This window comes from Cavenderia fasciculata (genome assembly GCF_000203815.1).
Source record: "Cavenderia fasciculata unplaced genomic scaffold Scf_Dfasci-G-o-80e12.f1-5, whole genome shotgun sequence".
NCBI classification, from domain to species: domain Eukaryota; phylum Evosea; class Eumycetozoa; order Acytosteliales; family Cavenderiaceae; genus Cavenderia; species Cavenderia fasciculata.
The window spans coordinates 961,432-974,124 of record NW_004457735.1 but is presented as its reverse complement, the minus strand read 5'-3'; the positions used below and the strand labels follow the sequence as shown (position 1 = coordinate 974,124).

The window sequence follows — 12,693 nt, the reverse complement described above, 5'->3', positions numbered from 1 at the left end:
AAAGTAAAAATATCTATTTATGTGAGTGGGTGAATACATTTAATAATAGAAATAAAGATAACAAATAAATGATTGTTTGTTGTACGCGAATGATTTGTTATTCTCTTGTTCTTTCAATTGATGATCTTTTTTAACCAAAATAAAAGGGATTATTGTTTATCACAATCCCTTTACCCCCCCTCTAACACACTTGGGATATGTTAAAATTCCGATCCAATTGTTGCGTGCAATGTTTGTTCACATAATCAATCTCTCTCATGTATCTCTCTACTCTATCTGTATATGATATATATATGAATACTGTAGTATTTGAGAGATGGGATAATCATTTGAAGAAGAAAGATAAAAATGGAGAAATTCACCAACTGCTTGTTGTTTCATATTAATTTCAAACAAAATTGTACACTGAAAAACGAACGAGTCGTCTATTCTCGATTTTGGTATTTTATTTATTTGTTTGATAGGATTAGATTAGAGAGAGAAAGAAGGAGGAATATATATAAATACATACATAATGGCAAACAAAGAATCAACAAAGAAGTCTACTGCTACAACAACTAAAGCTACCACTGCTGCTGTTGTTGCAACTAAAAAGGTTGAAAAGACACCAACCACCGCTGCAACTACAGTAGCTGCAAAGAAGAATATCGTAGATACACCAGTAAAGAAACAAGTAGCTGCTGCTACTGCTGCTGATACTAAAAAGAAGGTTGTTGAAGAAAAGAAAGAGAAAAAGGTTGTTGAAGAGAAAAAGGTACCTGCTGCTGTTGTAAAGACTGTTGTTGCTACTCCAACTCCAACTCCAGCTCCAGCTGTCGTTGTCCCAACTCCACAACAAGAGAAGAAGAAAATAGATAATAAGACTGTTACTAAAAAGACTGTTGAAAAGAAATCAAATACTACTACACCAACTACTACATCAACTACTACCACTACACCATCCACAAATGAAACTACTACCACTACTACTACCTCTGCAGATGCAGTAGTTGCCGCACCAACAGTATCAATATTTGGAACATTATCAGCAGCCAACAATGATGTAATGAATGCATTCTCTGCATCCAATGAGTTCAAAGAAGCTCCAGTGCCAGAAAAGGCACCAGTCATCCCAAAACCAGTTGAATTGGGTCCACACGGCAAACCAATCCTCACAGAAGAAGACAAAACCAAGAGAAAGGAACAAGACACTAAAGCAAGAGAAGAAGAAGGAAAGAGAACCATCTTTTTATCAAATGTCGAACTTCATACCAATCCAAGAGTATGTTTGAAACAAATAATAACCATCAACAAATAATAATCAATTTCCATATTTATATATTTATATATTAATATTAATATTTATTTAATTATACTTAGGAATTAAAACAATTCTTTTCAAAATATGGTAAAGTAGAATCAGCACGTTTAAGATCTATTTCAACCGAGAGTAAAGACTCTAATCGTAAGGATTCATACATTAACAAAAAGTTTAACGAGAAACGTGAGACTTGCAATGCATACGTTGTATTTGAAAAGGAAGAGAGTGCACAAAAGGTAGTTGCCGAATGCAACGGTATCATCTTCAAAGAACGTCATTTATACGTTGATTTGGCATCACATAAACATGAAAAGGGTTCAGTTGAAGAAACTGTTTTCATTGGTAATGTTCCATTTGGTATGTATAAATAATTATATATATGGAAATAGATTATGTAATTATTATTATTTATTTACATTTAATTTATTTTTTGTAGAATCTGAAAATGAAGAAATATTTACATTGTTTGATCATGCATTTGGAGGAGTTGAAAGTGTTAGATTAGTTAGAGATGGACAAACTGGTCAAGGAAAGGGTTTCGGTTATGTATTATTTGAAAAGAAGAAATATGCAAAGGCTGCCATCAAGGCCAAGACCATCAAGATGAACGAACGTGAACTCCGTATCTTCCCCAACAAACAAAATCCAAAGGGCAAAAATGTAAAGAAAACACCTGCTCCAGGTGCACCAGTCAAACAATCTGGTAGAAAACCTGCAATGAAAAAGAAACCATCTTCCAAATAAATAAACCCCCTCAATTAACCATTTATATAAATATATTATTAATTCCTTTGATTGTTTTTTTTTGAGATTATTTTGATCAACCAACCACCCATCAATTTAATTGGCGTTTAGAAGATAGGAAAGATAAAAGTTTATTATTATTCATTTGCCAGAAAAACAAGTATAATACTATTACTTTTTATTAAATGGATAATAAACAGTTCCATTTGTAGAGTTGGCAGTTCCGAAAGCAGCTGCTTTAAACTTTTGTGCTTGTTCTATTGATTTCAAGCCGTTGACTACACCACGAGAAGTAGGAGGATTGTCATAACCATTACATTGATCGGCATAATGTCCTTCTCTTGTACATTTAAAACATTGAACCATGATAAACTAAATAATTAAAAAGTAAAGAGATAATAATTATAATTGAATGAATGGAAAGAACAAATGGATTTGAATGAATCAAGCAAAAGATTTGGTATTCTATCCTATAATTAGGTTTTACCAACCATCATCCAAAATATTGGGGCATTTGGATATTATTCAACAGATAAAGTAAAAGGTTTTCAATGACCTTATTGGTGCAAAGATAAATTTATACGTAGTTCATAGTGATGGATAACCCAAAATGATTGGAAGGTGATGAATGGGAATGATGTCTATATATATATATATAAATATATATATACGATATGTTTCGTCGTCGTTGTTTTACTATATTTAAAATTTATTGAACAGAAGATGGTTTAGTTTTCTTCTTCCTCAGCTGGCTTGGAGGACTTGTTTCTGAGGGCCTTACGGGCGTTACGACCTGGCTTGCCACCAGCGAATGGAGAACGTGGGTTCATACCGATGTGCTTTTCAGAGTCGACACGGACCATGTATGATGGGACGTTGACCAATTGCTTACCAACACGGATGTGTCTACCCTTGATGAGGACACGAGCGTGATGGATGGACTTGGCCAAACCTTGCTTGAAGACTAAGGTTTGGAGACGACGTTCCATGAAATCTTGGACCTTGAGACCGAGAACATAATCGAGCTTGTTCTTGGATTCATCCATGACACCAATCTTGTGGAGACGACGGAGAAGAGCAGCACCTTGGAAGATACGCTTTGGTTCCTTTTCGTGGAGAATGAGGAGCTCACGAGCAGACTTACGGATCTTGGCGAGGGCAAGTTGGACTCTCCAGACTTCATTCTTGTTCTTCAAACCGAATTCACCAATGACCTTGAGTTCACTTTCGATTCTGGCCTTTTCGAAAGGACGACGTGGGGTTGTGCTTGTTCTTCTGTCTGTTTATTTGAATGATCATGGGGATAGAGTAGTGTATGATGATGATGTGTAATGTATATGTAGTATTTAGAGTATTGTGGTTAGCTATAATCCTGTTTCTTCTTTCTTCTTCTCTTTCCCTATGCTGTACTCCAACACCCTATGTGTCAGAGAGTAGATAGTATAGAATAATATAGACACGTACAGTTTCTTGACATTTTCGATCAACACCTGAAAGAGTAAAAGGGTCTTATCAATAGCAGATGTATTGCTTTTGCACAGTCTGAGCTGCGCACCCACCGAGCGCAGAGAGTGAGCAGTACCAAAAAATCAAAAAATGATTCAAATTTCAGTTAATACGATGATTTTTTCGCCCGATAGAAAAAAAAACAATGAGGATGATGTGCCAACCAAAGAGTTCACACTTCTTTTGAGAACAACACACAATCAAAAGAGATAATTAAAGTGTCTAATGTGTTATTACTAAGTTGTTGAAGGAGAGAGATAAGCAAGAGAGAAAGAGGGAGAGGAAGAAAGGAGATAAAAGAGAAGAGAAAGAAATAATAGAGTGATATACAGTATAGGTTAACAAATCACTCGACTTTGTAATGTTGTACTTGTAAACATATGCAATATTGCTATGATCTCGATTGTCTATCATATCATATCATATCATATCAATCTAATAATTAAAAGGAAGTACAACCTTGTATTCGCTATACTAACTTGAAAAATAATAATATATTTATTAGGAAGAAAAGATGTGGTGATGATGATGATCTTGGTTGTATTGTCGTCTGATTAGACAAGAGAGAAAGGTTGGTATTTTAGAAAAGTAATTATATGTATTAGAATTCTTTTTTGAATAAAATTGGATACCAATACCAGAGAGAGTATCGATTCATTTTCCAAAAAGAAACGGAAAAAAAAAACACTGCAAACAACGTTGGTAGCTCTCTACAAACCCATCCGCGTATGCAGAGGAACCCGATCAGTGAAACCCAACGATGGATATTTATTGATTTTTAATTATAAAACATTCATTTCTTCTGTAGGCCGTTTTAAAACAACAGGTCTGCTGAACTCTGGTTCTCGTTCATTTCATTTGCATACAGAAATAGAGAGATATATATAAAATGATTGTTAGAGATAACTATAGACGAGTATTTTTGGTACTATCCATTATATCTTTAATATTATCAGTTAGTTTAGGTTATGTATCTGCTCTGACTTTTGACCAAAACGAATGTATGTTGGATGCAAAACAAAAACAATGATTTGATTGATGATTTGATTCTAACATATTTATTTATTTATTTCATGGGTAATCAGATGATAGTGCAATATGGATAATCAAACAGTATCGTTTACTCGTGCCGATGGATACAGAGTTGTGTAGTAGTGTTGTATTTGAGTGTAACGAATCATCATCACCTGCTCATATTACTTCAATGTATGTAGAGAGAGAGAGAGAGAGAGAGAGAGAGGGAGTACTTTACAAAGCTATAGTTATATATTAATATTTGTCTATCTATCTTTTAAATCAGTGTTATTGATAAAACCTATAATTCACTTGGAGCACCAGGATACATAAGTGCTCTCTCCTTTCCACAGCTGAACCAACTTTATATCGGCTTTTCACAACCTGTTACCGTTGAAGACCCATCACAATCTATTATCAACCATGTTGCAAACTTTGCCAGTCTTACTATTTTACGGTATGTATAGATATAGATAGAGTAGGGAGTAAACACATATGTATTGCAAGTATTGGGACACATTTTAATCAATATTTATTTTAATCACATAGTCTTGAAAACGAACCAACTGTCACTACGATTCCAACCAATATATCGACACTTTCATTGTTGGATACTATTTCAATCGTTGGCGATGGTGTAACTTCTATTACAAATCTTTTTAATAATAGCAAGGCAACGACTATTAAGCTTTCTTCCACTGCATTGACAGCTCTAACTATTGATGGATCACTCTATCTACCAAATGTCACCATGTTAACAATCACCATGGCACCATCTGGACCACTCACATTTACATTGCTTCAAAAATCATTCCCTCGTCTCAACTATTTGTATGTATTTATTATTAGTACTAGGGAAGAAAGATATGGATCATCATCATCAAATCAACTAATCAAACCAACACTTTTTGTTGAATAGGATCTTTACGGGTACGACCAATACATCTGTTACATTTTATCATAACCTAACAAATGGTGGAGCTTTGTAAGTATCAGACGATCATAATGGTCACATTATGAACAGACAGACGATTGATTGATTGATTGATTGATCCTAATTCTTATACACCTCTTTTATTTATTTATTTATTTATATAGATCATTCTTGGGTAAAAATAGTACTTATACAATCCATGTTCAAGACCCAACTGATATTCAATTCTTGTAAACTATCACAACAATAACAACAACAATAATCTATATTTAAAGCAAGATAACCTGCAGCAAATACACTAACTACTTGGTTTTTATATATTTTTGTATAGGACCATTAAAGGGAGGAATAGTAATGTACCAGATGTAACAAATTGGAATCAACTCTCAGGTCTCACAGTTGAGAGTAAGATGTTAACTACTTATCCGTTCACAACCTTTCCACCTGCCATCTCTTCAATAACCTTTAGTAATTCCAATTTCACAAAGATTCCCAATATCCCATACCCCGACACTTTAGATTCAGCGTATGTTATCTATCTATTCTATCACATATATGTATGGGATGAAAAAAAAACTAACAAATCTAATAATATTTAAATAGTTATTATGATAATAACAATTTACAAGAAGATGTAGATTTTGATTTCCTATTACAAAATATGCGTCCTAATTTTGTTTTGAATGTCCAATACAATCCACTATTCAGCACGCCTCTCAACACTTCCAGAGTTTGCAATATTTATATGTTCCTTTATGCCTTTACTGCCATTTCACCAATTCCAGACTGTCTATCTTGTTACACAAAATTTACAAACCAACAACCTCCACCCCAACAATTTGCTTGTGGTAAGTTACATTAACACCTAGGTCTCTACTTCTTTCTTTCTTTGTTCTCTATTAATATCAAAACCATTTTTCAATTTTTTAGATATACAACTTACAAGTACAACAGGTATGGTGTTGATTTTTGGAAATGTAAGAATTACCATATAGAAAATATATATAGTATAGTATTATGTCATATTAATAATTATTTTATACTTACTTGAAAATAGACTATTATTACAGGTCAAAATATTGGTTATGGAATTAGTACACCGGATTACAGTATCACAAGGATAATCCCAAATGAAAAGTTACAATTTCAAATGAACTATAATATCTCGGGTCCCCCACGTGCACTTACATTAAGTCTAAGTAACGATTATCCTACTTATCAGTTTCCTGTTACCGTTGTAGAAGTTGGGTTTGTCATTAAACAAACCACAATCAAACAACTTCCATTTAACAAGGCCATTGTGAAAATGTCCTATGATTTCGTCAACTATGATCAATACCCCTTTGGTGGCATCATCGACTTTATTCCATCAATTAGCACATATGAAAATAGTACAGGTACTTCTGCATTCTCTTTTACTGGTCTTTCATTTGGAGTTCTAAATATGACCGTTCACAATTCTTATTATCTAGTATACCATGAAATTATTTATTTACAAGGTATGAAAAAAAAAAAAAAAAAAGAGTACTCTTATGACTTACTTTAACCTTTCTTTTTATTTTTTATTTTTAGAATATCAATGATAGAAAGAGTAGCACATGATGATGAATATGTTAGTGTAGGATCAATCATTAAATTAATTGGTAATTTTGGAACAAGTCTTCAACAAGCATCGGTTACTATTCAAAATGTGGTGCCTGGTCAAAACAGTCAATCAATTTGTAATATTGTTGACATTTCTGAAACATCTATTAATTGTACATTGGCTGCCCAAATGACTGGTGGTATGGTTACCTACAATGTCACTGTCGATGGATATTCAAATACCTATACATTCCAATTACTGACACTCCAATCTCAATGCCAGATTTTAACAAAATCTTGTCACGGAAATGGTGTTTGTACTCCAAATGGAGATTGTATATGTAATATCAATCAAGGTGGTTATTATAATAATTGTTCAAAATGTATGTATCGCAATGTAAATTAAAAAATTTATAAATAATTAAATTTAATATATTAATATTCATATCTTTTTTTATTTCTTTTATTTAGCATATCCAGTTGTAACATCTAGTGTTGTAAATGATCAAAGTACAACACAAAGATCAATTAGTTTAATGGGTGATTTTGGACCATTTGGACAAGCTGGTATATCCATCAAGATCAACAACACAATGAATTGTATTGTCAATGCTGGTGAGACTTCACAAACCAATGTAAATTGTACACTCGAGTCATCACCTACACAATATGGTCTTGCATCTGTTCAGTTGGATTTGAATGGGTTCATGTTTGATGGTAAAAGATTGGTTCGTTTTATTAATCCTTCTTCTGGTGGTACAACCACATCATCTACGACATCTACCCCAACAACTACTACAACTACCACTACATCAAGTACATCTGGAGGAAATCCAAAGACACCACAAGAAATATGTGAAGAGTCAACAAGAAATTGTTTTGGTCATGGTTATTGTGATGAAAATGGAAAATGTCAATGTGAACCAAAATATAATCCAGTTGATAATTGTCTAACTCAATGTAAGAACTTACTAAAACATCTAATTAAATTTGATTCATTTACTTATTTATTTTTTATTTTATTTTTTAAAAGTTACTGATAATTCAACATTTACACCAAATACAACATCACCATCATCAAAAATAGATGTAGATGGAGTAGAATTTGGATTTGATTTGGTTGCCATTCAAGAAATAGGATTGGATAATGAAATTGTAAAGGAGTTATTGACCAATAATTGGATGACGAATATAACTTCCAACAATTCACTACTTGTTAGTGCAAGCTATCAGTTGGTGATTGCTAATGAAAGTGTGTTGGAAGATACTTTGGTCACAGTCAATGTATCCTTTTCTACACAATCGAGAACGATTCCATTTGGTGGTCAAGTATTGGTACTCGATCCAAATGCTATAAAATTGTCTGTTGGAGTATCCAACTGGATCTTTTCTTCAAACGTCGCAACACTCAGAGTAGTGTTAAAGTCAACTGTCAATATCCAACAATCGATTGAATACGAATGTCAAAAGACAGATATTGACACTTTTACATACGGTGATTATGGAACACTTCAATACCTCAGAGTACTCAAAGACAATGTTCAATTCAACGGTAGATTTATTGATTTTGCATTGGCAGATGGTCGACCAACCTACTCACAAACACTACTCATCAATGAAACCCAAATCAATGATCAAGAGTCAGTTGCCATGATTGGTGTTACTTTACCACAATGTCAAACATGTATACTCGATCCCGATTTCACACCATTACTAGTTGTCAATGAACCAGGTGATCATTGTGATAGTTCAAGTAACACTTGGAAGATCATTGTTGGATGTGTAGTCGGTGGAATTGGTTTGGTAGCTATCGTTGTAGGAACAGTACTATACACAAAGAAGAAAATTATCTTCAATCGACACAATAAGGCAATGCATGCTAAATTAAAGAAAATGGAATCCAATAATCAATAAACAATAAAACCGTTTTCGTTTTTCCCCCAACAACCAAAGTATTGGGTTGTTCAAGACAAAGGCAACCTTCCTTCCATTCTTGGTCATTTCCTTTTATGGTTTTTGATATGTTAGATTCGAGAAAACAATTCTTTGATCATCAAAATAAATATCTATTTAAAAAAAAAAACAAAAAAATCCAACAACTTTTGGTGATAACACCTTTATGCTCGCGAGTGTTGATGGTTAGATGAACTGAAGCACCACCACTTCTTCTGTATCTCTTCCACTTGCAACAATAATGTGTGAATGAAAGATTTGATTGGGTTGATCAAAAGACAAACAGTCTCATTCAAATAAATTAAATGATTGAGCTAGGAAGGGGCAATCAATCAGAAAATTGAACAAAGCCGACGGTACGTGTCGATACGAACAACAGTGCGCATTCCGAATCCAGGTTCAAATAATGATGCAAAGATATTTGAAAAATAGTGATTAAAATTAATTAATTCGAATCGTAAAATGAATGATGATGTCAAAAAATAAGGCCGAGTTCGTACACGTGCGGCTTGTGTAGATTTTTCGTTCTGTTTCTCTTTGATTGTGGCACACACACATTGTGAGAGTGAGGAGGGTGTTGTTGTTTTCTGAACAACACGAACACAAAGAAGAGGCAAAGAACACCCCCGTTACATAACCCTTGGATGTTGTTTGTTTGCAATAAACCATCACAACAACAAAACTATCCATCGTGCACAACAATAGACCAAACAAAACAAAATAAAAATAATAATCATAATTAATTATTCGATCACACACACACATACACGCACACACATAGACAGAATTAGAATAAAGAGATACAGACAAATACATAACTATTAAAATAATATTAATAATAATAATAATAACAACCAAGTCATTACTTTTCCAAACTATCACTAATCAATCATTTTAGATCAACCACATATTCTTAAAACAGTAACCCCCACCACACACACACATTCACCATCCACATCACTTTTTCATACAAAACACAAGTGAGGTGTTGATGATCATAAATACCAACAACATTGACGTTAGTGATCCCATCCAACCAACAAAGTGAATCACCTCTTGTTTCAAAGTTTAATTAAACTCAATTGTTTAAATGTGGCAATATTGGTATGTTGTTAAATTCAATGTAAATGCCAATGCAATGTGCTTGACATTGAGGGGAGAAGGAGAAAATACACACCACCCACAAACAAACAAAAACCCTGGTTTGGCATGGCGATGGCGAGTTCAATCATCAATGATCAATGATCATTCTCCCATACCATGACAATAGAGTGAGGGGTAGGGGTGGTGTGGCAAATTTAGTAATGGTTTACTACAATTACACAAATTATGCTACTACTATGAATCAAACTAACTCTCTCTTTACAACAAACAATGTTCCTCCTAACCAAATGGTTGGATACTTTTACTTTTTTAATTTAATTTAATTTAAATATAGTGAGACATAATAATCGCGACAACTTTATCCACTTGTACTAGTTTGGCAAATTCTTTAACAACAACAACAACAACAACAACAACAACAACAACAACAACAACAACAACAACACCATTTCACCCACTCATCATCATCATCAATTTCCAAACCACTTGAATTTGATGTCAATCATTAAATCCTACTACTCGTCTCTCTAATTCATTTAATTTAGCACCTAAACTTTCCCACCACTTAGATATCTATCCTATATTATATTTATATTTTATATTTATATATCTATCATCCTTTATTCATCAATCTAATTTTTAAGATTTACATTACACTTTTAATCACATCGTTGTGATTTCCGATATTTTTTTTCCCAACTTCCTTTTTCCTTTTTTTTTTTTTATTTAAATACTTTTCCCCTTACACCCCTCCTTTCATACATACAATACTTCAAAATTTAAAATAATGGATAAAAGAGCATACTTATTATTATTTGTAATATTATTATATATATCTGAAAATATACTTTTTGTAGAGGCAGTGTGTCCACCAGGATGTTTGTGCCTCATAGTTCTCAATTTATGCTCTATAACATCGACTCTAAACTATTTGGTCAATACTGTGATTGACACGGGGCTGGATCTTTCGAGTTCTGGTATATTGAAAATCGCTGGTGCTCTAGTCCAAGTCAATGGCAATTTATTGTGCAACGGACAAATTCAATTGTTGTCTGGCGTTTTGGTGGTTGATGGCAATCTTTCAGTGCTGACAGGCTGCAAGATATCTGTTAGTGGAGTATCATCGATCAATGTGACTGGACCTGTACTCTTGCCCCAAATAGAATTCAACTATCTATTGGATAGTTCATCCAACCCGTTATCGACACTAACATGGGTGGGTAGTAATATATCGATGGAGGTATCTGCTCTGACAGTAGCATCCAATGTCGTATCGAAAATGGAGTTTGTCACTCCAAACGCATTGGTTAGCTTAAAAAAAAGTGCAAGTGCTGCGGCTGGAGCAATAGCCAAACTTGGCAGCGCAGTGTTCAAGTTGGCAAGCTCACTCTCAGTGATTGGGTTGAGCTTTGGAGTGGTTTTGATAGACTCTTGTGTACCGCCCATTGTCAATGTGCCGTTGATTGACAGTCTATCTATTTTCAACACGAGTATAACGACTGGTTTACAAGGCACCTTTACCCAACTCAACCTCACTCAATCAAATGTACTTTTCAATCAAAATGCAGTGGTCACTACTTTATTATCGACAAACTCGATTGTCAATATTGTGAATGGCGCATCGACTGTTATTGGCCAAGTCACCATTTCACAGTCGTCTCTAATGTCTGGCCTAACTGGCACTGTGTCGGCTGTGTCTCTATTGACCGCATCGACGTTGAATCTCGGCACACAGGCTACCATTGCGACACTGTCTTTGGCAGGCTCGTCTATTCTTAACACTGGTACAAACGCGTCGATTACCAGTCTGACATCGTTGGCATCGACCGTCAACATTCCACTCACATCGACGGTTATCGCAATCACCGCCACACTCAAGGACAGCACACTCAACGGCGGTCTTTCACGAACATGTAATCTCTTGAACATGACCAACTCGAATGCACTCCTCAACCGTGATCTGTCGCTTGGCAACTTGGTTGGCAGCTCGTCTAAGCTCGATATTACCAACTTGGGTGTCACCATACAGAGTCTGGTGTTGGCCAACTCGACGCTCAACGGCGGTTCGAGCTCCATCTTGGGTGCGACCCTTTCCCAAAACTCTTTGCTCAATCTCAACCTGCCGACCGTGATAACAGGACTGGTCGCAACGGTCTCTGATATTGTCGTGACTGGTCCATTGTCCAACTTGACCCTGCTCGGCAACTCGTCTGCCACCGACTCGGGTGTCGGCCTCTTGGGCGGCTCGTTGCTCCAGCTCAATGGCGCACTCTCACTCTTCACAACCTCGCCTCAAGGGACCGTCACGCTCATTGAGGGAGGTGGCCGTCTTGTCCTCGGACAGGGTGCCACCCTCGCACTCAAAGCGTCGATTGACATGCAGCTCCGTTTGGACGCACAGATAAAGTCGCTTGGCGGACTTGTCACCAGCGTCGCCTCGCTGCAGATCGTCAAGCAGCTGCTTCCTATCGACTCGCTGACAGTCGTTGCCAAGTCGCTGCTCGTCGACTCGGGTATTTTAAAGTTGTCCAACTCGAACCTGTCGATCCTTGAC

General features: G+C 35.3%; 5 protein-coding genes across 5 annotated transcripts; 3 read left to right on the top strand and 2 right to left on the bottom strand.

The window, feature by feature from the left end:
* Positions 1-514: 514 nt before the first annotated feature.
* Positions 515-2,044, top strand: DFA_05210 (uncharacterized protein; the record flags this gene model as incomplete). Its single annotated transcript, XM_004360874.1, has 3 exons — positions 515-1,261; positions 1,360-1,657; positions 1,737-2,044. The coding sequence occupies 3 exons, from the start codon at positions 515-517 to the stop codon at positions 2,042-2,044; spliced, it is 1,353 nt and encodes a 450-aa protein (XP_004360931.1).
* A 171-nt stretch (positions 2,045-2,215) lies between these two features.
* Positions 2,216-2,636, bottom strand: DFA_05209 (uncharacterized protein; the record flags this gene model as incomplete). The annotated part of the gene is made up of 2 exons (XM_004360873.1): positions 2,216-2,416; positions 2,628-2,636. 2 exons carry the CDS (start codon positions 2,634-2,636, stop codon positions 2,216-2,218), a joined length of 210 nt encoding a protein of 69 aa, XP_004360930.1.
* A 136-nt stretch (positions 2,637-2,772) lies between these two features.
* rps9 (ribosomal protein) lies at positions 2,773-3,521 on the bottom strand (the record flags this gene model as incomplete). The annotated part of the gene is made up of 2 exons (XM_004360872.1): positions 2,773-3,323; positions 3,509-3,521. 2 exons carry the CDS (start codon positions 3,519-3,521, stop codon positions 2,773-2,775), a joined length of 564 nt encoding a protein of 187 aa, XP_004360929.1.
* Positions 3,522-4,439: 918 nt separating this feature from the next.
* On the top strand, positions 4,440-8,996 carry DFA_05207 (uncharacterized protein; the record flags this gene model as incomplete). Its single annotated transcript, XM_004360871.1, has 13 exons — positions 4,440-4,551; positions 4,636-4,756; positions 4,851-5,021; positions 5,114-5,395; positions 5,484-5,549; positions 5,663-5,728; positions 5,830-6,024; positions 6,102-6,346; positions 6,429-6,475; positions 6,721-6,997; positions 7,085-7,465; positions 7,554-8,042; positions 8,116-8,996. 13 exons carry the CDS (start codon positions 4,440-4,442, stop codon positions 8,994-8,996), a joined length of 3,333 nt encoding a protein of 1,110 aa, XP_004360928.1.
* A 445-nt stretch (positions 8,997-9,441) lies between these two features.
* On the top strand, positions 9,442-12,692 carry DFA_05206 (uncharacterized protein; the record flags this gene model as incomplete). Its single annotated transcript, XM_004360870.1, has 3 exons — positions 9,442-9,466; positions 10,997-11,923; positions 12,523-12,692. The coding sequence occupies 3 exons, from the start codon at positions 9,442-9,444 to the stop codon at positions 12,690-12,692; spliced, it is 1,122 nt and encodes a 373-aa protein (XP_004360927.1).
* Position 12,693: the final 1 nt, after the last annotated feature.